Source organism: Phyllopteryx taeniolatus, chromosome 6 (assembly GCF_024500385.1).
Source record: "Phyllopteryx taeniolatus isolate TA_2022b chromosome 6, UOR_Ptae_1.2, whole genome shotgun sequence".
NCBI lineage: Eukaryota > Metazoa > Chordata > Actinopteri > Syngnathiformes > Syngnathidae > Phyllopteryx > Phyllopteryx taeniolatus.
This window is the reverse complement of record NC_084507.1, coordinates 12146525-12172420: the sequence shown is the minus strand read 5'-3', so window position 1 is coordinate 12172420 and position 25896 is coordinate 12146525. Positions and strand designations below refer to the sequence as shown.

Here is a 25896-nt window from a genome sequence, read left to right as displayed (position 1 = left end):
TGACATCATGTTGAAAAGGGTTAGCAGGAGTTTATTGTAAATCAACTGACATTGTTTTACATTGTTTCCCATTGTTATTATTTTTTTAATCCCAAGGAAATCAACCAGTGTCACTAGATTGACACCAATTATGAGATTTTTTACATACGAGCCATCGCCTGGACAATATTTTGGTTCATGTTGTGAGCAATGAGTTGCGTTACAAGTGCACTTCGGACCATCCACCGCTAGATGGCGGCAGCGAACTACACAACATGAACCAGTAGTTTGGCAGATATGGAACGGTTCTTTAAAAAAGATGCCTAGTGCGCTTGCTTCAAGATTTTCATTTCCGCACAGCTGTAGTTTCCTGTAACACTAAACATAAAACAAAGAGAATTACACATTGTACATTTAACCAAAACACAAAAAGTTGCCTTACAGCAGCCCGCTAGCCTAATGGTAAGACGTAACGCAAAATGCAATAGATGGGCTAGCAGAACTTGCATTGATGTCGCAGTAGTTATAAACCTTTCCTGATATTTGAACACAAAATAGTGCACCAACATATGCAGACAGAGCATATAAAAATATTCACACTCACGTATTATTTATGCCCTGTGAAAAATAGCTAATACTGCCCTCGAGTGGTCAAGGTACACACAAAAGAAGGAGCAGCACAATGTCCAGTGAATTAAAGCATGAAATCATGATGCAAAACCTGTTAAATTCTTTATATTATGTTATTATTATTAGTGTATGTTCTTCGAAACAGTTTAAGGAGATTTCCATTCCCTTCAATGGGGATGATTTGAGATACGTGTGACTTGAGTTACGAGCTTGCTCACAGAACAGATTAAACTCGTAAATCAAGGTGTCGCTGTACAGTGGGCCCCCGTTATTTGTGGGGAATAGGGACCGGGCCGAACCGTGAATAATGAAAATCCCCGGATAATTAAATCCCATTGCAATTGCATTAAAAAAAAAAAAAAAACATTAACCAACAAGAAAATTCTTTAGTAAGCAGGCGTTTTCGGGGTTGGTTCCTCCCTCCTAAATATAAAAAAATACAATTAAAAACAAACACACAAAAAATGAAAATATATTTAAAAAACAAGAAAAAAACATTAGGTTGGTAAATCCACGGGTACCGAACCGTGAGTATACAGGGTATTTACTGTATTAGAAAAACAACACCATCTGGTGGGGCAATGATCAACCAGCCCCTAAGTGCAGAGAAGGCTCAGTAGAGTACATGATTGGAGATGATTTTTAATATGATGTTTCTTGATTTATTTTTGTTGAAAGAAACTACGCAAGGTGCACCATCTGTCACTCCCCACTTCACGCAACCACGGCTGAGCGGACTTGTCGCTCTCTCTCTCTCGCTCTCTGCGCGCGCATTAATCACGCGCGCGTGCACGTTGGCCGGACCACCTGCAGCCTCACGCCCGCGCATCCGTGCGCGCGCAAACCGACCCGAAGAGGAGGCGCTTTTTTTTTTTTTTTTTATGTGTCCTCGTCCACCTGCGTGTCGCGGAACACCACTTAAGACCTTGACGAGCGCTGCACCTGGCTGGATCACTTTCGCTCGTCCGTGTACGGTGCTTCTGTGTGTGCGTGTGCGTGTGCGTGTGTGGTTAAGTTCCACAGGGGGCGCAAAGCAAGCGGTTCACAATTGGCTCGGAAGTGGACGCAGACGCCGTGCACCAGTCGGTGGAGTGAGGCTTTTATTTCGTCCCTCTCCCTGATTTGAATCCAATCGAAGCTGGTTTGACACGAGAAAGAAACAAACCCAAACATATCAGGATGCTGCAACAGCGAGTATGAGAGGAGACTTTTATCGCGATGCCACTTGGGTCCTGATGCGCAATTCCTAAGTGCTCTTTTTTGGGGGTGGATTTTGTTTTTCTGCCCGCACTTAAAAAAGAAAAAGAAAAACAAGAAAGAAAAAGGAAAAAGTGGCTCGGGTGACTTTACAAGCATGCGGCACACTTGGCGGTTTGGGACTACTTTGGAATACTGGACGTGGCTGCAGGTTGCGTGTCTCATGTGGATTCAATACTCGAGCGGGATGCCTCACGTCATCCGAATCGGTGAGTTGGTCTTTTTATTTAAGATCCAGCGCGTGTCTGTACCAGTGTTTCCCAACCTTTACTCAGCCAAGCCATATATATTTTACATTCGAAAAATCACAAAGCACAAAAAGTTCATACAATGGTTAATTGAGTACCTTCTGCCATCTAATAGAAGAGCATATCACTATTGTGCCTGTCACTCGCTGGCATAGACAGATGAATGGTGCGCAATCACCGGTCATATGAAGCAACAGGATGTGCAATGTGACCTCCAAAATGAAGTTTCCCCCATCACAAGAGTTCCGATGGTGGAATTAAATCCGACTAAATCAAGCGCTCATCTGCCCACCTCCCAACATCCAAGCGAGTCAGCTTTGCGCGCCCCTGCAATCACTCACCGACGCACACAATGTGACCATTACTGTGACAGCAGCGATCAATACGTGTTGTTTTCTGGGTCCCTCTGGTGCAAAATCGACGTTGACGTTTTTTTTTTTTTTTTTGGGCCGTGAAGCATTCTTTTGGACAAATGACAATGGAAGCATCGCAATGCTTATTTTGTCCGTAATCCTGTCCCAGAGGGCATTCAGTTTTATTGTGCAAGCAGATACTGCATATAAGCAGTAAGATGCATGCGTGCATTGGTAAACGAGAAAAGGGGTTAAAGATTTTATTGATCTCGCTATCTATCTTTATTTATTTTTAAATATCAAGAAAACATTCTGGATGCGTGATTCGCCCCTTTAAAAACACTACAAAAAAACACAATTATACATTTCGTCATAAATATACAATTGTGAATTACTGTGTGCGCAAAAATGATGTCAGTCACACAGATGCAGTAATACTGATCCTACTTTGATTGGGTTTTGCACATCATTTCAATTAAAAGTTGAGTTTGAACTGTAAATATGTCATAGTAATTGCCATATACAAAAAAAAAAAAAAGCACACTGCACGATGAGCATCATGTCGCCGTCAAGCAGCGACGATAATTGACTGCCAATCTCTGCAGAGAGCCTCGACTTTTCTGACATTGCCTTCAAGCTCAAATTCTTTTTTTGTCTGGGGGGGGGGGGGGGGGGGAGAGACTTAACAGACGAGTTGTTTTTTAGGAAAAAAAAAGAAGAACAATGTCAAGGTGCTGAGACAAATGTCCCTTGAAGTGCCACAGTCACACGATTGCTTTTTATAGACTGCCATCATTGCATCAGTGTAGTCGGAGAGACTGTGTTTGTGTGTGTGTGTGTGTGTGTGTGTGTGCGCGCGCATATGTGTGTGTACTAGAGAAGCGAGAAGGTTGTGGAATGTGCTCAATGTCAAATTTGGGCTTAAAAAAACAAAACACAAAAAAACAGTCCAAAACAGAACAAAATGGATTTATCGTGCCATATTTTGAGAGACTACAGTTTACAGTTAATGGAACACTTGGCGACCTGGTATATTCATGATAAAATACACTAGCAAGGATCCAGCCAAAATATTAGGTACACAGAAATTACCCCCCAATAATCCCAGATAGCGATTATTAGCTATTTTTGCAGTTGAAGTAGTTTAGAACTGCACTGCAGCACACTGGAATTTTTTTTATGTCTCTAAATGTGCCTTGTGATTGACTGGCGACCAGTCCGGGGTCAGTTGGGATTGGCTCTAGTTCCCCATGACCCTGACTTGTGGTATCAAAAATTGAGTTGAATTTATTCCAATAGTTTGATTACCTCACATGAAAGCACCACAATATTAGGAACTGTAATTAATGTCAGTCACAATATACTGTTAAATCAATGGCCAGGCGTGATACAGTTCCCTTATGTTACTAAAAAACAGCAGAGGGCGCTTGTTTTATCCAGTCAAGGTTGCTGCCATGGTGGTGCCCATCCGTACCTCCACCCCCACACCCAAGTGCCATCTGGGTAATGGTGGGCATCCAAGGTGGAGTTGTCGCCTTTGATTCGGCCGCTTTTTACAGTACATTGATTGAAGTCGAGACCAGATGGCGGCTAGCTCTCCTATTGCCGATTCTATTTGCCGGAGAGCAATAGTAATAGCAATAGTATGCAATTAAAAAAGGGCACTCGAACTGTGTTTTTCCTCTTTGCATGCTGAGCTTTTTATTTTTTATTTTTATTTTCATTCGTTCCTCAACAGTCACTCGTACAAGGGGAAAATGGCCCAAAATATGAGGCCTATTAAAGTAGTGGGCGAATCATTTCCATTAATTTACACCTTGTTCGCTGAGCAGCGCTAATGACACATCACGGCGGACTTTTATCTCTATTGATGAAAGCTGTTCATCACTTTGTTGTCTCGTCGGCCCGTCGCGCAGGCCCGGGATTTATTGAAGGATCAATTTACTTTATCAGCGTTGTACTGTAAAGCACTTCATCAGTGTCGCTTGTTCAACATGAAGTTCACTTCATTTCCTCTTTCGGGAACACCTGGCCGGTGAGTATTCTTCATCTGTTTTGTACAGACACCACACGTCGCTTTGTTAGCAGGCATCATTATGGCACAACTCAGGCTGGGTTTACACTGCAGGTCTACATGCTCTATTCCGTTTTAATGCCTACAAATTTGTATTCACATAAAGTTTCAAGTTACAGTGGTACTTTGACTTATGAGTTTTTATAATACTAACATTTTTGATATCGCTTTGTGTTGTGAGCAAAAAATTTACTTATGAGTGAGCTTTGAGATAAAGCGAACAATATCTATTCTGCCCTCCCTGAGCGTGTCATGCGCACTTTGGCAGATAGCGAACAAAATAATAATAATAAAAAAAGAGACCTAACGTGCTTGCTTCAAGCTGTTTATTGCCACTCCCAGTTGAAGTTTACTGTCAAATTAAACAGAAAACAAAGAGAATTACACGTGTATTTAAAGAGACCACATGAGTTTTTTTCGAACAAACGTCTGCTAGCTTGATGCTAACAATGCGAAACAGAACTAACAGGCTAACAGAACATAACATTGATATCGCTGTAATTAGAAAACTTGACATCATTTTAAAAGGGTTAATGGCATTTTCAATCCTTTTAATAGGAGATGTTGATTTGAGATACAAGTGATTTGAGTTCTACGCGTGGTCACGGAAAGATTTAAACTCGTAAGTCAAGGTACCACTGTGTATCCAATACCACTGTGTTTACATTTATTGAACACCTACAACAAAACGACGTAAAGGACGACACAAATGCCAACATTGGGTATCGATGACAATGCAGAAGAATAATAACCCATAATTGCTTTTGTGCACAGCTCCTCCTTGTAGCTCCTCTCACAAGCACAATGAATACATATTTAACACATACCGTCATACTGGAAGAAAGACAACAATGGCTGTAGGTTTTCTGACCAATGATTCAGCCACTTGTTCCCGTTCCAACAAAAGGCTGTAATGATTTCTAGACAGACTACCATGATAACAATTTGAACGGTTCTGAATTATTACACTGGGTTACAAAAATGTTTTCAAGTTGTCCCTGTTTTTTTTTTTTTTTTTTTTTTTTTTTTTTAAACTTATTTAGGACAATTTTGCATCGCTGAATCCGAAAATGACATCCATTTCTCTTGCTCAGATCACGTATATATATATACTTGCTTGTGTGGAGTTTGCATGTTCTCCCCGTGCCTGTGCGGGTTTTCTCCGGGTACTCCGGTTTCGTCCCACATCCCCAAAATATTCGCGGTAGGTTAATTGAAGACTCTAAATTGGCCGTAATTGTGAATGTGAGTGCGAATGGTTGTTTGTTTATATGTGCCCTGCTATTGGCTGGGGACCAGTTTAGGGTGTACCTCGCCTCCCGCCCAAAAGGTAGCTGCGATAGGCTCCAGCATGCCTGCGACCCTAGTGAGGATAAGTGGTACAGAAAATGGATATATATATATATATAATGTATAAATAATTTCCACAACCGTCCAACAGTTAGTGTATTTCATTTCTTACAAGGAAGGACTCACAACCCCGAGGTTGAGAACCCCTGATATAATACGAAAATACCTGTACATGCAAAGAAAACAAACAAACAAAAATATTTAGCCATAGTTAAAAATGTTGACCTCAAAGCAATGAGATATTTGGATTAAGCACATCAAAATGGTCCTAAATCAAGTAAAAAAAAATGTTAAAATAAATTTGCTGTTGACCAGTGTTATGCTATAAAAACACTCATGGCATTTTTTTGCTTGAAGTTGCTTTTACACTCCGCTGTTTGTTTTTTCCATGCTGCACTCTTATTCATGTTCACATGATGTCATTCATTTAAAATGAGTAATCACATTTTTACTTCCACAACCAAAACTGTTAAATGCCATATTTGTATCTTCATGTGTGGGGTCTGGAACAGATAAATAATATTTTAAGATTTGAAAAATCTTTATGTGGATACCAGGCCCAATATGTTCCACGTGGACAAACAGGAGATGTGTATACATGTACTGTTACACTCCTTGTAATTACATTAATTTCACAATGGAATCACTTCTCTGTATTACACTACAGTTTAAGGCTAACACACTCCTCTCATCCACTCAAACATATATGGGAGGGCCGTATAGCCACCCTGCCATCTTTTTAGGAACGTCATAACTCCTCGTCCACGTCGCTCCCTAAAACAAACGAGCAGTCTCGCTGGGGCACTTGCATCCAATCCAATCCCATTTTCTGTCTGTTCCTTAGCCTGAGAAACGACAGATTTACTCTGAAGATGTTGGATTTGCATCTTCTGTAATCATCTGTTCTCCAGGGCAAAATAAGATGCTACAAACAAGCTTTGTCTACCAGAAGAAGCACAGAGGCTTTCCTTTTCTTAAATTAATCTAAACCACGATGCCCAAGTTTCTGATCATTTAATCAAACGAGGCTTAAGTAAAAGTGCAGGTACTTAGCGGCTCGCTCACTCAGACATAATGATGATTAACCAATAAGACGATCCACTGGGGGCTAATCAAGAGGATCTAACCCACCACTAAAATAATCCCGGGACACAGCGGGGCCCTATCCGGGCCCCGGCTAACGTAGCCTAGCCACTAGCTTGAGCACCAGATGGTGTTTTCATATCATAGCGCAAAGTGGCAGGCCAAACGGCTGCTGCGAGCATATGCCTCGTGAAATGCACACCATGCTGATTGCTAACGGTACTACTTTTACTTTTTTTTCATCGTATGAGTTGTTAGACTGAGGTGGTATATTGCCATTCAGAAGAGAAAAAAAGTGAAATGTTTCTAATTATGAAACAGTTAAATCCTCCCTATAAATAGATTTGCATTAGAGCATTTAAATAAGTGGTAAAAGGACAAGAGGCTCATACTCCAAGGTGAAATGGCCGTAAAGTCGCACTATTCCAAATTGTAAAGTCGTATAACAATTTTACACAAGGCCTTAGCCTACCTTAAGCCTGGTACACACAAAATAGTTTTTTCAATCTGAAAAGATTGTTTATCTGTTACAGACCCCACACAAAGAAAACACAAAACCTAACATAAAACATAAACATCAAAAACAAGAAGTTATATAAGCACTCTCGGGCTTCCCACAGCTCCACGAGCTGGTCCTCCATTTCTGAGGTCCACTGGACTTTTTGTTTCGGGTGTGTGAACCGTGTTACTTTACTGGTATTCGGGGTGCGTATCTCTCCAATAAAAGACGGTTCGATATGTATCTCGATAGATGGGGTGCGATACGATTTAAAGACAGTACATTTTAACGTGGAATGATTCCATTCAGTTTGATTTAGTGGGATTATGATTCAATTCAATATAGCACAGCTCAGTTCGAGAGGGTATGTTGCAATGAGTGCTTTGTTGAAAGTAGACAATCATTTTACAATAAGAATGAACATGTCAGTACTATAAATGTGGCATTTCCTTCAAAGAGATTTATCAAAGACTAGAGAAGAAGCGCATTTGTAACTTTAGTCATTTTTATTATTTTTTTTATTTGGATAAAATGTAATTAATTTGGGAACAGATACGAAGGAAGGTAAATGCCTGCGTTCACATCCGGGTTAGTCGATTTACATTTTTACTGTTAAAATCCAACTAATTTTGTCTCGTAAAAATTTTAATTTTATCAGTCTCGTAATCTAAAGGTTGCTACATTCTATGAAATACGAGTTCTAGATTACAGAGGTTTACTTAAATTCAAAACACACGCAAAACACAACCAAGAGTGAAATTTTATAGAATATTTAATGACATCTACAAGGGATCTAGAGGGAAGCACACAAAGGGGTCTAACTATCCATCCATTATCTGAGCCGCTGCTCTTCACTAGGGTCGCGGGCGTGCTGGAGCCTATCCCAGCTGTCATCGAGCAGGAGGCGGGGTACACCCTGAACTGGTTGCCAGCCAATCGCAGGGCACATACAAACAAACAACCATGCGTACTCACATTCACACCTATGGGCAATTTAGAGTCCTCAATCAATCTACCATGCATGTTTTTGGGATGTGGGAAGAAAACGGAGTGCCCGGAGAAAACCCACGCAGGCACGGGGAGAAAATGCAAACTCCACACAGGCGGGGCCGGGGATTGAACCCCAGTCCTCAGAACTGTGAGGCAGACGGTCTAACCAAGAAAATAAAACAAAAAGAAAATAACACTAATAATGGTAAAAAGAAGAAAAATAGGCATGTGAAAAGGGAAATAGGACATCGTGTGCTGCTGGGCTAAAAATGTGAATGAGTGTTTAATGCGTTGAGTGCGCACGAGAGAGAGAGAGAGGACAAAGTTGAGATTTTGTGTGAAGAGAGTAATTTTTAATACATATTCTATACATAGATGTCATATTGTACATATTGTACGAAAAGCAATGACAGCCGCATTTTTACAACTGCATTTTGAGATTCACGGCCCATCAATGTTGGCTATTTTCCCTGAAAACGTTTCGAGATTTTAATGCAATAAATCACATTTTACCCAATATAAGCACGGGAAAAACTTTGAACCCAGAACTTCTCAACTGTGAGGTAGACATGCTAACCACTTGCTCACTGTGCTGCCTATGAGCTTTATATTTCAAATATTTATGTACAGAGCGTGTTTAAGTTTTCTTCAGGTAAATAACTTTCCTGCTTCTCTTATCCTCACTTCCCTGCTACCAGTTGACTTATATTGTCTTCTCTCATAAATATAGACATCTTTTACATACTGCTGCTATGCACTTGCCCTGTTAACACCCAAATGTCCCTACTGTCGTCTCAATAGAGTCTTTCTGTTTGATTGTTTTTCATTAAATTGATTTTCGGGGTGTACAGTTGATATCAAGTCGTGGAGCCGCTCTGCGAGACAGATAATTCATCCCGTGAGGGAAATGAGATTGTCACAGCAATAATATTCACCATTACAACAACAACAAAAATAGGAGCAACCAACAAAGTAAAACGAGAAACAAACAATACAAAAACAGCATTTGTGGGACACCCAATGAATATTACGTGCCCTTGTATGTCAGCCTTCTGACTGGAATGCACAACTTGGCTGCAACAGATGACATTTTAATGGTGAAACATCAATAAACCCTTTCAGTAGTGTGGAAATGATATTCACACATAGCAACTCACAATTTGTGCTCTATTTACTAATAGTGTAACACACTTTTGTCAACATTTTTATCGCCGTGATCGTAATGCAAAGTAATCCCATACAGCAGACCTATAACGCACCTGGCGTCTTCCAGCGTCGGTTCTTTCGTCATGCCCGCAAACGTCTTCGCAAGTTTTTTGTTTTTCTTTTTTCTTTAATCTCCACAACGCCACTTCATTTCTTCTGCATTCTACAATGGGCCTTATATTTTTGGGGCTACTTTCTGCTCTAAAGTGCATGAAACAGAGAGTCTCTTGAGCTTTGTGTGCTATGAACCGAAATGAAAGGTTTGGACAATTATCATAAACCATCCCACCCCTAGTTACGTTACTTAGCTGTACTAAAACATTCACAATCACATCATTTTAATTTTTAATCATCCCGAGCTAGTCGATGAAACTTAATGTTTGACCAGCTAGCTAAACTGTTAAATTAGCTTACCTGCATTTGTGAGTTTTGTTGTGACGGATGAAGTACCACGTCATTGTTGTTGTGTCTTTAATGCATGAGTTGCAAGCCATGCAGGTTGCCATCCTCTTTTTGCAGACTTTATCGACAAGATAATCCTTGAATCCAAAATGTATTATCTTTGGAGCTCCTTCCATCGTCGTTCATGCAGGTGGTTACGTCACACTGGCAAGTGCAAAATAATGCAGAGTGTGTTGCCAGGTTGGGATAGATTGACCCCCCCTCCCCCCAAACATGTATTTCTTTCCCAAAATGAAATAAATACAAAATAAAGGGAAAGCCCTCTGACGTCACAAAACGGCCACAAAATCAGCAAAATTTAGGTGAAAAAGAGTTTTAAGCCATCTGACGTCACAAAACGGCCACAAAATCAGCAAAATTTAGGTGAAAAAGAGTTTTAAGCCATATCGTAACAATTCAGTACTATATTGTTCTCACTCTTTGCACGTTTTCCGCCTTTATCTCCAAACATACTTAATGTACTAATGTACATACTTAATTTAGAAGAAAAAAAACATGAAAATGAGCTTGGTTGCTCATTAATTTCAATGTCCATGCGCTCATTGCCTTTGATGGTAACGTTGACTTCCCAACATGGCCACCATGTAGGCACGTCGGTTAGCTACAGCGTGCTGGCGTATCTAGTCTAGTTGATATCTATGGTAATACCATACAATGTATGCATGTGAAGTGTATGTATTATTTTTGTTCTCTTGGGGACGCCATCCTTACGCTCTGTGACTTTAAAAATTGTACCTGCCTTTAAAAGGCGGACCTGGCATGTTCAGTGACATGGAAGTGAGTGAATGAGGACGTACAGATGGCCGGCTGTTTCCTGGCTTCAGCGTTAGCCTCTGTGAGGTCGTCGGCAGGTTGGTGAAAAGCGTGCCTGTGTTTACTGTATTTTGTTACCATTTGTTTAATAAAGCAATTGAAAGAGCACCATTTTCCATAATCCCTCCATCCAAACCACCTGTGGAGGGATTCAAATTCATTCTAACTAGTGGTAGTATACTATATTCAGTTGACGAATGTTGTTGACTTTACTGTAGACGTTCAGTTGTGTAACTTAAGACAGGTGTACTTTGTAATCGATGCATTGCTCTTTGGTTTCTTTTATCAAGTATGAAATGATCCCAAACTTTGGACATTCTCTGTCTTTAAAGCACTCTTTCTTCCTGGCTTGCACTTTTTTGCTCTGCAGTAACAGTTCGTGCGGAAAAATAATTGCAAAAAGACAAGCACAAAATCCTGCAAATAATCTGCGATGCTCTGAACCCGCAAAAAGCGAACTGTGATATAGCGAGGGACCGTAGATAATTGTATAATGTGTACATGGAATATGATTGAAAGAGCAATGATTTCTACTTTCCAAACTCTACGTTTTCAAACAGTTTAGCAACTCGTATTTAGCCTATTAATTAGCCTCAACCATTTGATCCCAATTTGAAAACCCGCCAAGTCGCACAGCACTAGCGCTGCCTGCGCCTCCGCCGCCGTTTTTTGTGCGTTGCCTCCGAGCCCAGATAAAACCCGGCTTCACTTCCAAGCGCCCTTCAAACACTTGAAAATTCACCGGAGCAGCAGCCGCAGCTTCAGCTCCGATTTATTTCCCCCTCCCCGCCCCCCCCTCGTGCCCCCGCTTTAGCGCCGTCCTCATCTATTCCCAAATGTTGCGCGTAACCTCTGATGGCTCCGTGCAAGAGAGTCGCAATTTGATAGTTGGAGGTGTCGCCTCCTAAATCCTATTTAACTCGGGGCTGAGGACAAAAGAACAAAGGCTGCCTCTGTTTCCATTCCGCCTTTTTAATCAAGCCCTCATTGTTGTAGGTGCGGTGCAAACGTCAGGTTGTGTGAATCCCTTAAAATTGCATGTCTGCAGGGAGCCGCGTGTGTGAGGGAGTGTATGTTTGGGAGGGGTGTGTGCGTGCATGACAAGGGGGGTGCATAAGAGGAGCTGGCATTGAATCCCCGGAGGGTCGGGCCAGAGCGGGAGTTACTAATGAACTGTGAGAGTGTCTGCTCAAGAAGACTCGCCCCCCCCTTTCCCCCCCCAAGAGAGACAAAGAGGAGGAGTGGAAAAGACAACCTCTTCAGCCCCCCCTCCCCCAAAATAAAAAAACACTCTGAAACCACAAACATCACATAGGGCAACCGGGATCCTTTGCTCCGCGTTCACCCTCACACTTTTTTTTTTTTTTAATCCCGGTGGGCACAACAAACGCACCCTTGAGTGCAGGAAGTGCCCTGGGTGCCTCATCTGATGGATAGCCGGGAGGTGAGAAGTCAATGTCAATTTAGAGCCAGAAGCTTCCACTCACTCCCAATTTGTGCTCTGGCCTGGTTTTGCGCAGGTTTTGAAAGGCTGCTGATCGACCAACCAGGTTGGCTCCGTACGTTTAACTGTTACTGACTGCATGTACGCAACAAGATGGACGCGGAGTAAGATGAGGGATGTCGTGCGAGTTTTCCAACCAGGATTATGGTTTCAAATTAGGTTTTTGAAGCTTTGATTATGCTTTCAAAATAAGGTTAGGATTTCAAATTGTTGGTAAAGTTGTAGGTTACGATTGGGGTTTTAAAAAGGGCTATGGTTCCAAATTAGGATTTTTAAAACAGAGTTAGGGTTTTAAACAATGGTTACAGTTTCCAATAAGATTTTCAAATTAGTGTTTCAAGCCGGGGTTAAAATTTCAGTTCTCGTTTCAAATTTGACTTCTAACCGGAGTTAGGGTTTCAAATTAGTTTTTCATACATTGGTTAGCGTTTCAAAATGGGTTACGGTTTCAAATTACAGTTCTCAGTAGCGTTTATGGTTTCAGATGGGGATTTCAAGCCAGACTTCGGGTTTCAAACTAGGGTTACACATTCCAGTGAGATTTTCATGCCAGAGTTAAAGTTTAAAATAAGAGTTAGTGTTGCAAATTAGGGTTTCAAGCCAAGGTTAGAATTCAGTTTGGGTTTCAAACACAGTTTAGGGTTTCAGATTCAGATTTGGTTTCAAATTATGATTAAGATTTCACTAGAGGTTCAAACTAGGTTACTGTTTCCAACTAAGGTTTCAAAATGGAAGGGTGTACCCACATCTTCAAAAAATCTTGTTTTGAATCCCACTAATTAAGGCATTAATTATCCTAAAAAAAATAGCACCATCCTGAAATGAGCACCAAGGTTTCACGAAAAAGTTAGTTTTTCAAATCTTCGTTTCAAGCTTGCGTTAGGGATGACAAAGGGGGTTTAAGCCTGGGGTTTCAAACAAGGTTTAGGGTTCCAAATGAGGGTTTTGCCAGGGTTGGGGTTTCAAATTAGGATTTCACGACAGGGTTAGTTTCAAATCAGGATTGGGGTTGTTAAAATTTCAAATTAGGGTTTCAACAACAGCTCTGGTTTTAAATTAGGGTTGAACACAAGGATTGAGGTTTAAAATTAGGGGTTCAATATAGGGTTATGGTTATAAGACAGCATTAGGTTTTGAAATTAGGGTTTCACGCCTGGTTTACAGACTCAGGGCATAGTTAAGGTTTCAAATTATGGTTTCAAGACAGGGTTAGGGTTTCCAATTGTGGTTTCAAGGTACAGATAGGGTTTGAAATTAGGGTGTCAAGCCTGGGTTAAGGTCTCAAGATATAGTTAAGAGTTTAAATTGGGTTTTAAGGACAGGGTTACGGTTCCAACTCTGCATTAGGGTTTCAAATCTGGGTTGCAGCCATAGTTGGCGTTTCAAATGTGGGTTTCAAGCAAACCTGGGTTAGGGTTTTTAAATTACGGATTCAAACATGGGTTAGGGTTTCGGGCTACGGTTAAGATTTCAAGGGATTAGGGATTTTAATTCTGAGTTAGGGTTTCAAACAATGATTAGGGATATCAAATTATGATGACAAGGAAGGGTTCAGTTTTCTTGTTAAAGTTTCAAGATGGTGTTAGGGTTTAATTTCAAGATAGGGTTTTAAAATTCGGGTTTGAAGCCTAGGTTACAGTCTGAAGCCGTAGTTAAGGTTTCAAAGTAGAATTTAAGGACATGATTAGGGTTCCAACACAGGGTTAGACTTTCAAGTTAGGGTTTCAAGCTATGGTTAGGGTTTCAAATCTGGTAAGTGCTTCAATGGAGGGGCAAGATTTTAAATCATGGTTTCAAGCCACGGTTAGGGCTTCAGTTTAGGGTTACAAGCCTGGTTAGGGTTTCAAATCAGGTTTACAAATGACAATTTGCTGACACTTCTACAAATTTTTCAAATATTTGTCAAAAATGAATGTATTGCAAGTGAAAGTTGTCCAGGTGCAGCACAAAAAGAAATTCCGCTTTTACTTTTGAGTTGGCCGTTTCTTAAAGCCCCTAATCTCTCTCTGACTGCCTCTCATAGAATCAACATCAATCCAGAAGCGAGGGCCCGCTAATTGCATTTCATTAAGAGTGCGCCCAAGAATTTTGCATGCGCCGGAAAAGTCTGCAATCAGCGAGTATTATCTCTGCTGATGAAAAGGATCAATTGATGTAATGCCGCCGTAATTGGATGCAAATGTAATGAGACATCTGCGCTATGTTAAGAGCGCCCGTTATGCTTGTCGCTAATGCAAACAATGTACATGTCACTCTGGCGCCTTGCCAATCAACGCTCTTCCAAATGTTACATATCATTCAGTGTAGTAGATGATGAATAAAAGCTCATTTCTAGCACATTGAGCTCAAATAATGAGTGTTCATTTCAACATGCTGCAATTTCTTCGCTTTTATACAATCTTTTTCTCTCCTTATGATACGTTTTTGCTTCAGATATGCTGTTTTTCCCCAACTCGCTTGTTGAATGGTGCAATGCATAAAGATACTGGCATCACTGAGTTAATCCTCCGTTAATGTCCTACACAGCCTCCCAGCACGCTGACCACGTAAGCCATGGGGCTAATTCCATCAAATCGGCCCATGCGCTTTTTCTCCTATGAAAGGGAAATGTGTTCAGAAACAACAAGCACTGGGTTCTAAAATGTCCTTGCCTGGAAAATATTAAAATATACACTCGTAGCACAACATCAATAATGCCGATTGGTAGTAAATTACAGTCAGAGGAACATTTTAATTTATTTTATAGTTTTGTCTGAGAAGTATTACGAGTTTTAACTTTAACTCTTTGTAGTCAGAAGTGGTGATATCTTTTTTTCCTCTAAGAAAAAAAAATCTGTATTTTCATATTTTATCAAGAAAACTGTTAACTGGAAAAATCACCTTGAGCTAAAAGTTGTGGCATCTTTTTATTATGAGTTTCTAAATATTTCTAATATTAGTGTTAATATATATATTTTTAAATAGTTTAAACAGTTTTAATATGCATACATTATATTATTTTAGCCCCCCCAAAAATAGGTTTATAAAATGTTAATGAGAATTCCGCACAAAATCACATTTATAACTTCAGACATTATTTTTGCTGTATTCTATCATTGAAAGGAGTTGGGGTTGGGGTATATTATAACATCCTTTTCTTTAAAGGGGAGATATTTTACCAAGCCAACTTTTTCTAGTATGTGGGATGTAATATTGTCTCTATGGTGTCTCAGTAAGCATGTGAAATATGAATTAAAATCATCCAGGCATTCCTGAGTTCCAGACGTTTTTCTGCCGAGAGGCCTGAAATCAGGTCATTCGAATTTCTCGAGCTTATCTACGTCACTAGTGAAGATCTCCGCCTTCCCTTTCCGCTTCCGAGCCAGCGCTGTCATCATAACAAACACGCGTGCTCTTAAAGTGGATCTTCTACACGGAGGCAACCAATCAGAGGAAAGGGGGCGGTCTTAGCCACATATGGACAAAGCGGATACAGAACTGGGTCAAACAGAGGGAGCTGTCAGAGGGGTCTTTTCTGGACACTCGTATGACAAAACCAATGTATTTTTTTAAAATGAAATTCACATTTTTATACTAAGTCCATGTTAGAGAGTCACTCTATGGTACTATAAATAGCCAAAATATGGGACCTTTAATGCTCTCATAGAAAATCCCACGAAATACGAACGTTGTGGCCAACACGAATGATCAAGTCCAATGACTTCCTGCAGCTTAGTGTACAAGCAACACACAATTCACAAAAGGGTGCTCCATTCCCTTTTTATTCCATTTGCATCTGTCTGTGACTAGCATTGAAAATCAGAAGGGAAGACGATGCATTAAAAGAGAGATGTTTTTGTTCTCCATCAGGGCTCTTAGCTGACCGGGGAGGCGGGGAGGGCAATCAGTGTTTGCTGAGGGCGACCCCGTCTCAAGCATTGGATACATCAGAGACTTTCCATTGCTTTATATTCTGCGTTAGAGAGGACATGATGAGATGATGATCCTGGTGTGTGTGCTTTTGTAAGTAGAGCCCATTAGTGGTCTCTCTGTGTCTGTGTGTGCGTGCGTGTGTGTGTGCGTGCGTGCGTGTGCGTGGACAGGCAGTCGCCCTGGAAAAAATAGCATCGGCAGTGGTTCTCAAACTCTTTACATCAAGAACTGTACCACAAAAAATACTTGGCTCTCCAAAAGTACCACCATAACATTAAAATAGAGTAGTTTAATAGGCCCAAGTAAATGTAATGGTATTTTAAGTGACTGTAACATTATGCATAGTTTAAACATTAACATTGCACTTAAATATAGGAAAATAAAATACTGTACTTAATGATTCAATTAAGATGTACTGGACAAAAAAAGTAAAACAAAAATATATATATGGTATATATATTCTTTTTAATTTATATAAATGTTTGAAAACAAGCAGTTAAAAAGATAAAATGCAAAAACTAAAAAGTTAAATACAACTAAACTGTACTGAATACTGTACGGTACTGGATTAAGAAAAAATGTTTAAGCCACTGTAACATTTTGCATAGTTTAAACATTGAGTTGGAGGTACCCACACTTTGAGAATCACTGATGCTTGCTCAGCTATTTGTGGATCCCCGATCCCTAACCAAATTAGCGAAAAAACGAAAGTAATTGAATCCTTTAAAATGGTCATAATTGCCTATTTATGAGTGTAAAATGTTTTTTTTTTTCTTCCCAAGCACCGCATAGAGAAAAATGGAAGGATGCAAGAGCCACTTTGACATTCTTCATCTTTAAAATGCTAAAACCAATCTATGTGATATGTGAAGCATCCATCCATCCATTTTCTGAGCCGCTTCTCCTCACTAGGGTCGCGGGCGGGCTGGAGCCTATCCCAGCTGTCATCGGGCAGGAGGCGGGGTACACCCTGAACTGGTTGCCAGCCAATTGCAGGGCACATAGTAACAAACAACCATTCGCACTCACAGTCATGCCTACGGGCAATTTAGAGTCTCCAATTAATGCATGTTTTTTGGGATGTGGGAGGAAACCGGAGTGCCCGGAGAAAACCCACGCAGGCACGGGGAGAACATGCAAACTCCACACAGGCGGGGCCGGGGATATGTGAAGCATCCATCCATCAATCCATTTTCTTTACCGCTTATCCTCACGAGGGTCACGGGCTGCTGGAGCCTATCCCAGCTATCTTCGGGCGGGAGGCGGGGTACACTCTGAACCGGTCGCAAGCCAATCGCAGGGCACATAGAAACAAACAACCATTCGTACTCTCATTCACCCCTACAGGCAATTTAGAGTCTTCAATCGACCTACCCGCATGTTTTGGGGATGTGGGAGGAAATCAGAGTGCCTGGAGAAAACCCACGCAGGCACGGAGAGAACATGCAGACTCCACACAGGCGGGGCCGGGATTTCCGAGCCGCGTCTCCTCACTAGGGTCGCGGGCGTGCTGGAGCCTATCCCAGCTATCATCGGGCAGGAGGCGGGGTACACCCTGAACTGGTTGCCAGCCAATCGCAGGGCACATACAAACAAACAACCATTCGCACTCACATTCACACCTATGGGCAATTTAGAGTCTCCAATTCATGCATGTTTTTGGGATGTGGGAGGAAACCGGAGTGCCCGGAGAAAACCCACGCAAGCACGGGGAGAACATGCAAACTCCACACAGGCGGGGGCGGGGATTGAACCCCGGTCCTCAGAACTGTGAGGCTGACGCTCTAACCAGTTGTCCACCGTGCCGCTTGATTAGGACAATTCACATTAATCAACACATCAGGAAAAAAAGGCATTCATGTAAGTATGCCAGAGTGAATGCGGTGATTAAATATCACCCTTTGTCTTAAAGTGGTTATCAGAAAACCCATGCAATAAAAATACTATATTTAAGTATATTTTCACAAGGTCTGGAACTTATTGGGCTATTCTGGGACCTCAGGTATCAAATTTCGTGCCATACCATGTGTAATTGTGTGTTGGTATGACAATAAAATTCCTTGTATCCCTTTGGCCACCTCATTAGGTACACCATCGCAGGGGAGCTTATATGCGACCATCCGGCCATCCTGTCTGCAACAAAGTGTATACATTTCAGATTGTAATGCAGCAGTGTTGAAACTGTCTTAAGTTCAGGAGAAAACACACGTCCATTTGCGCTTTAGCCCCAAAGGCACATTTATTCGGCAGCACCCATGTTCGGTTAATAGCGTCTCGCTCTGGGTAGACGAGCCTAGCCCTGCGTCATACACGACAGCTTCTGATTGGCCGACCTATGCGTTATACCCTACACCACTAACAAATTAAAAGCAACCATATTAAGTCAATGGGGAAAAGCGTTATTGGAACGCAATAATCAACAATCAATCAATCAAGTATATGACATATATACATTATAAATATATATGTGTATATACTATTGCGATTGGCTGGCGACCAGTACAGGGTGTACCCCGCCTCTCGACCAAAGATAGCTGGGATAGGCTGCGGCATGCCCGCGACCCTAGTGAGGATAAGCGGTACAGAAAAAGGATGGATGGGTGTATATACTATACAGTACAATGCTACATAACGCTGCTCCTAGAGTTAGGTTTACTATACTTTACTTTAAGGCTGTTGGTCAATGCCATATTTTGTTTTGACATACCCAAAAAGCAGTTCCTTTTCAAATGGTATAAAGAGCTGCTGACACGTAAATTGCCTTCTCATACATACACGTCAAATGCCGTGCACACATCCAGGCTGTATAAGCTTGCACACATATATCACATCCATTCACACACCATACTGAAATCCACTCAAAAAATTATCCTCAAATCCTTTCACACATCAATCTCAAATGCTCTTATACATGCTACTGAAAACATTTTTGGGGAGATTTATTTTAAGATAGATAGATAGATAGATAGATAGGTGGTACCAATTGTGAGTTTCAGTATAGTTTATGCTAAAAAAATTGGATGGTGGGCCATAGATTAGATGCCATTAATTCAAAACGTAAATATGCCACAAACTATAATCTCAAAACTACTGTATTTAATATTGTTTAAAACTCATTTTACAACACTACTCTTAAAAATAAATGGTTTGCAGATGGTTTGTTTTTGAAAGAAAAAAATGCACCTGAAGTACACGTGTACGTGTCGCAGACTCTCCTAAATTCCACTAACTACCCAGGCTAAACTTGGCTCCTTGCTGACATACAAATCTTGTCTTTCGGTTGAGATGTCTCACTTCAACTCCCGTACAATCATTTTAATGCAGTAATAATACTAATAATGTCACAGCAGGCGGCACGGTGGCCCGACTGGTTAGAGCGTCAGCCTCACAGTTCTAAGGACCCGGGTTCAATCCCCAGCCCCGCCTGTGTGGAGTTTGCATGTTCTCCCTGTGCCTGCGTGGGTTTTCTCCGGGCACTCCGGTTTCCTCCCACATCCCAAAAACATGCATTAATTGGAGACTCATGACTGTGAGTGCAAATGGTTGTTTGTTTCTATGTGCCCTGTGATTGGCTGGCAACCAGTTCAGGGTGTACCCCGCCTCCTGCCTGATGACAGCTGGGATAGGCTCCAGCACGCCCGCGACCCTAGTGAGGAGAAGCGGCTCAGAGAATGGATGGATGGATGTCGCAGCACAGACATTAGATTATCTCGTGGGGCAAAAAAATTTTTGAGGCAAAAAGTTTAATTCTTTGGGAAAATGGTAATTATTGGCGGTTTAGCCCAGTGTATTCAAGAACCTTTTGGGTTTAAAAATTAAAATAGGCCTCAATTATCCGCAGATTTTTGCTTTTCATGGTCCGGTCCCTATCCCCTGCGAATAGCAGGGTTCCACTGTAATAAGTTTGTCCCAGTAACTGCCATTTCGAGTTACAGTATTTTTAGATGGACAGCTGACAAATTGTGACTTTTATAGTCAACATTATCCACAATAACTTCCTTTCTAGTGGTCTTATTTGACTTGCGAGTCTTTGAAGAGTCTTCACCATTTTAGTCCTCCTCCGAACGTTCTAACTTATTACACGGAGCACTCCATTGTCTGGCTGACCTTTCCGAGACAGCAGCCGTTCTGTCTTCGCGACAAAGCCAAATTACAAGACGTCAGTCTTAATTTACAAGATGGACATTGTTAAGATCTCGACGCTGCTGGCGGCACCTTAATGCAACACTTTTCTGCTGTCATTCCCATCTCACATGTTTACCCCTCCCCCCTGGCACCTCATTTGATTGCACCCAGTGGCAACCCGACTTCTGCCCAGCAGTATCTCCCCGGTCATCTTTGCAACTTGATTTGAGAGTGGAAGGCGGGTGCCGGGCGGGCTAAATGGCACATGGAAATGGGCTGGTGATTGCCTTCGTACTCCCGCGAGGCGATGAAGGGCTCGAGTAGTTGATTAGCCGTACGACCCTGATGCTGGCTCTGGGTCGAGTGACATGCTGGCTCATCAGACCCCCATTCAGGTGTCCGGGGTTTGGGAGGTGCACCCCAGTGATTGCACAATGCTACATAATCGTACCTCATGCTGTACCCAAGTGTCCAGCATGCTCACACGTTTGAAGATGTACAGCGGTGCTCACTTTTGGTGAACTTTTTTGTTTCGAAGCCGGGAAAATGTGGAGTCCAACCCAACAATGTGGAGAAAATAGCCTTTGCGTTGAAGAAATGTTGACATGTAATATCATAATGTAATATCTTGTTCAACTGTATTGTACTGTAGTTACGAAAAAGTTAACTTGCCAAGTAACGACAGGGCATTTGGGCTAGTTAGCTAGCTAGTACTCTCTGTTAACCGTAGCCACCATTTGTGCTGTAATTTATGTTAGCAATGCTAAAGCGACAGCAAAAGACTTCACATTATTGATAGACTGTTTAATGCCTGATGACATTTGGTGAGGTTTTCCACTGAGGTGCTAAGGCATAGTAAGAGTTAAAATGCAAATTGTTGTAGTTATTCATACAGAGAGGCTGTTTGCAGGTTGATATTTATTTTATTCTTGAGAATTGGAGGCTACTGTGTTAAATAGGTCAATGTTTGTTGGCTTCTTGCTCTGCATGGATTTGCTTATGTAAATTGTTGAATAAAAGTGGAATGTAGATAAATGTTTTGTGTTTTTGTTAAAGTGGAATGCAGATAAGTTTTTATTTTATTATTGAATGCTAGTACTACCAACTAACACAACACTAATTGGACAAGCTGTACAGGTAGTTCAGGTGGCTGACTGGTGAGCATGGCCACCAGTTCACAGGTTGTGGGTTCGTAACCTGGCTCCTGCCTTCCTATGTGGGGTTTGTATGTTTGTATGCAAACTCCTGAAGTTTGCAGATGACACCACTGTCATCGGCCTCATCAAGGACGGTGACGAGTCTGCATATCGACAGGAAGCGGAGCGGCTGGAGCTGTGGTGCGGCCGACACAACCTGGAGCTGAACACGCTCAAGACTGTAGAGATGATCGTGGACTTCAGGAGGCATCCTTCGCCACAGCTGCCCCTCACGTTGTCCAGCTGCCTTGTGTCAACCGTCGAGACCTTCAAGTTCCTGGGAATTACAATCTCCCAGGACCTGAAGTGGGCGACCAACATCAACTCCGTCCTCAAAAAGGCCCAGCAGAGGATGTACTTCCTGCGGCTTCTGAGAAAGCATGGCCTGCCACTGGAGCTGCTGAGACAGTTCTACACAGCGGTCATCGAATCAGTCCTGTGTTCTTCCATCACAGTCTGGTTTGGTGCTGCTACAAAAAAGGACAAACTCCGACTGCAACGGACAATCAAAACTGCTGAAAGGATTGTCGGTACCCCCCTACCCACCCTTGAGGACTTGCACGGTGCCAGAACTAAGACAAGGGCGTGCAAAATCCTCTCGGACCCTCCCCACCCCGGTCACCAGCTCTTCCAGCTCCTTCCCTCAGGTAGGCGCTACCGATCAATGCAAACTAGAACTAGTAGACATTCCAACAGCTTCTTCCCTCTTGCAATCAACTTCTTAAACAGCTAACTTACAATTCCATTACAACAAGCTGGCAATTTCTTGACTTGAGTTCGTTGTCACATTTCTGTATTATGTATTACTCGTGCACTCACTGTAGTTGTCTCGCCGTGCTGCACTATTTGCATATAGTGGCCACTCATGCCAGAGTAGCATCTGCTCCATTTGCACACTGATTGAGGAGTATCTGTAACATTTGCACAACCATTGTCCCAGATTATCGCACTACTCGTCACTTTAAACCGCATACACTCCTTGAAGTCTCAGTGCCCTTTGCACAATGGTCATTGCACTGGACTATTGCGATATTAGCCATTCGAACTGAGGACTCTGCATCTTTTTGCACAATTGTTGTTTGTTGTCAATGTCTTTATGTCTCCAAAGTGTTCTGTAAATTGACTGTCTGTTGTACTAGAGCGGCTCCAACTACCGGAGACAGATTCCTTGTGTGTTTTAGACATACTTGGCAAATAAAGATGATTCTGATTCTGATGATTCTGATTCTGATTGTCCGTGTACTTGCAAAAGAACTGAATAAAAATATTAAGATTATGTTGCGCCTACTTAAGTGCACTTTTTTTTTTTTTTTAAATAACATAATGAAAACATTACATTTACATGCTTTGTTTGGATGGAATTTGGGTACAAAGTCATGTTCCTCGTATGAATTCCTTTTTTGAGCATTACATGGCTGCAGTTGCTACACTTCTTCAGCCTCACTCAACCAAATCGGGCCAAAATGACAAAAGTGTGCAGTTTGGGTTCCTTCGAAGCAATTCCAAAGCAGCTTGCTGCTTCAAATACAGCATGCGAGTACCCTAGCGTTTTGTAGAGTTAGTTGCTTCCTGTTCGTGTGCAATTAAATTGAACGTTTGGTGCTTTAATCTCCACTTCTAAGGGCAAGCAACAACAGCTGGAGTGGCTGGCTGCAGGCTTCCTTGTGTGTACTTTTTAACTCACTAAATAGTCGTCGTTGTCAAGCTGGCTATAAAATTACTCTCGAGTCTTGTTTTCTTCTCTTTGCCGCATTGAAACATGATCTATGATGTGGCGTTTGTTGTTTGTGTCAGGACGTTGCTTTATTCATCGCTCCGATTCCTATTTACCGAACTAAAGCAGAAAGTGTTTTTTTTTTCTTCTGGTGCTACCGTTCATGAAGGTAAATAGGTTTTTGCGTCAGCCTTGTGCTGCAAGGGTTGTGGGTTATTTATTTTTAAATCTGCCATCGTCTACATAAGTCAAACATTTGTGTGCAGTGAGTTCAGTCAAGAGAGACGTTAAGTAAAGTGTTGTTAAAGTGGAGGCCTCGGAGAAACAAAATCTTGTCCACGTATAATCCTTTCAGAAAAAGAGACACTTTTCTGCCTGTGCTTGGTAAGATAATGATGCTACTATAAGCGATACAACATCTTCAGGAGTCACGTTCTCCATTTGATGTTTGGTACCCCTTTCTCTCATCAGCATCTTTTTATATGCACGAGCGCCTTTTAATTGGCACCCGAGATGTCACGACGGCACATATTTCTTTTAAAGTTCGGGCTCCACTAATGATTTTAGCGTGAATATCGTGACAGCAGAGTGCTTTTTTTTCTCTGGCTGAACAAACTACAGCGTCTCTTATTTTGGACGGAAGTTCATTATTTTAAGCTTGGGAAGAAAAACAACCAAAAAACAGACGTGTGTCAGGGCAGCGAGTTTCATTATAAGTGTTCCCGCTGGCATATCCAATGCACTGTCTTGGCTGAAGTAATGACTAATTAGGAAAGTAATGCATGTGACAAGGGTCAGCATTTGTCACAGTGGCCAATAAGGGACATTTCCAAATAGAGATGATTAGTATGAGGGCTGCACTGGATAGGGACAAAGTAATTTATTTAGGGGTGAAATGTTATGTTTATTGGGGTGGCATGGCTGTGAGACGGTACAGTTGTGGTTTCCCAACGCAAAGGTTGTGGGTTCGATCCCCAGCCATTGTGTGTTGTGATTTGCAACAGGTTGGACCCAAAGCAGCAAGGCAGACTGGATCTAAAAAGAGGCTTTATTTGCTCAAAACACAAAAGGGGCAAACAAGGCCCACAGAGAAACCTCAATGCAAAATCCACAAAAGTCTCAAAAAACAAGGTTCAAAGTAACTAAGAAACACTAGGGGTAAACGCACCACAACATAAACCCTAACATATAGAGGGAAACGAGACATACAGCAATAATGATCTGACAAAGAGTGAAAGAAACCAGAGAAGTAAATACAAACAAACTGATGAGACAACAAGGAACACCTGGACAAGACGCGAGTTGCTGGAGGGAGCTGATTGGTTGACACAAGGTAGAGGGCTGACGAGAACAGGTGGAGACGAAAACCAAATGAGCAGACGAGACATGAACGTGAAACAGGAAAACTTGACAAAGAGAAATATAGTCAAGTCTACAAAAATACACATCATCACACTGTGATCCAAGTATCCTTGAGCAAGATACTCAACACCAAGTTGCTCCTGATGCTGCGTCATCAGTAGGTGAATGAGGAGACAGTTTTATAGCACTTTGAGTTAGGCTTGGGCATAGTTTGAATTTGAGCTATTCCGGTTCCAATTCTGGTTCCTTTGTTCGATTCCGGTTCCAAACGATTCTCGATTCCGATTATTTTAGGGGGCTGGGTCAAAAACGTTTGCATGGTTTAAATAAAGGGTGTCCAAATTTTGAACATCCACTAAAATGAACATTTGACTCGAGGTTCTTTATAATTAGTATCAATATCAAACCTATGAACTAAAAGGGAAAGTTTGTGGAACTAACCCAATTGACTTAATATTCATTAATTAATGTTTCAGCTAAAGGTTAAATATTTTAATCAATATATAATAATCAATATAAATTGTTAAAATAGTTATTTTAACTGTTTTAACTTTTATTTTATTGTTTCACTCACCCAGTTGACTGAGAGTTGACTTCACTGTATTCTGTTTCATCATGTCAAATGGTTTATGGAGAGTTTTAACTTGACTTCTTGTTTTAAGCTTGTAGCCTTTATTTTGTTTTTTGTTTTTTTAGGGGTACGCACGGGAACTCAGCAAAGTAATTTCACACGGCACTGGTGATTGTTTTTGATTTTGATTTTTATTTTTTTTAATGGATGGAACCAAATGCTATGAAATGCTGGTTCCTTTCCCTACCCACCGATGAGGCACAAGCTTACTGTTTGTGATACTGTGAGACAACTATGTGAATTTTTGTCCCAATTCATTGTGATGTAAAGTTGCTACCGTGAAGTTTTAGCCGAATGTTAAAAGTGATCTCCGATTGAAATGACAAATACATTAAATTTTTCCAACTACTGACCTCTACCACTGAAATACAGTGGTATATATTTATAATTTACTCCTATAAGTTTAAAAAAAAGTTTTGTTTTTTTTAGATGATGATTTTATACACTAACGCTGCCATGTTTTAGCGTGGGCAAAGCATTCCGGGAATGATGGTGTAGAATGGCTGTT

The 25896-nt window shown here is 41.4% G+C and overlaps 1 protein-coding gene across 2 annotated transcripts in view; it reads left to right on the top strand.

Annotated features, from left to right (window-relative positions):
• The first annotated feature begins 1449 nt into the window (after positions 1 to 1449).
• grik3 (glutamate ionotropic receptor kainate type subunit 3) overlaps positions 1450 to 25896 on the top strand; it is a 153212-nt gene continuing 128765 nt past the window's right edge. Inside the window, exon 1 of one of the 2 annotated variants that reach the window (XM_061777100.1) lies at positions 1450 to 2075. In XM_061777100.1, the coding sequence (XP_061633084.1) occupies positions 1964 to 2075 (112 nt within the window). In that variant the 5' untranslated portion in view covers positions 1450 to 1963. Of the gene's footprint in view, positions 2076 to 10837; positions 10983 to 25896 lie in introns of those variants that run through there. The other variant, XM_061777099.1, reaches the window with a different exon arrangement.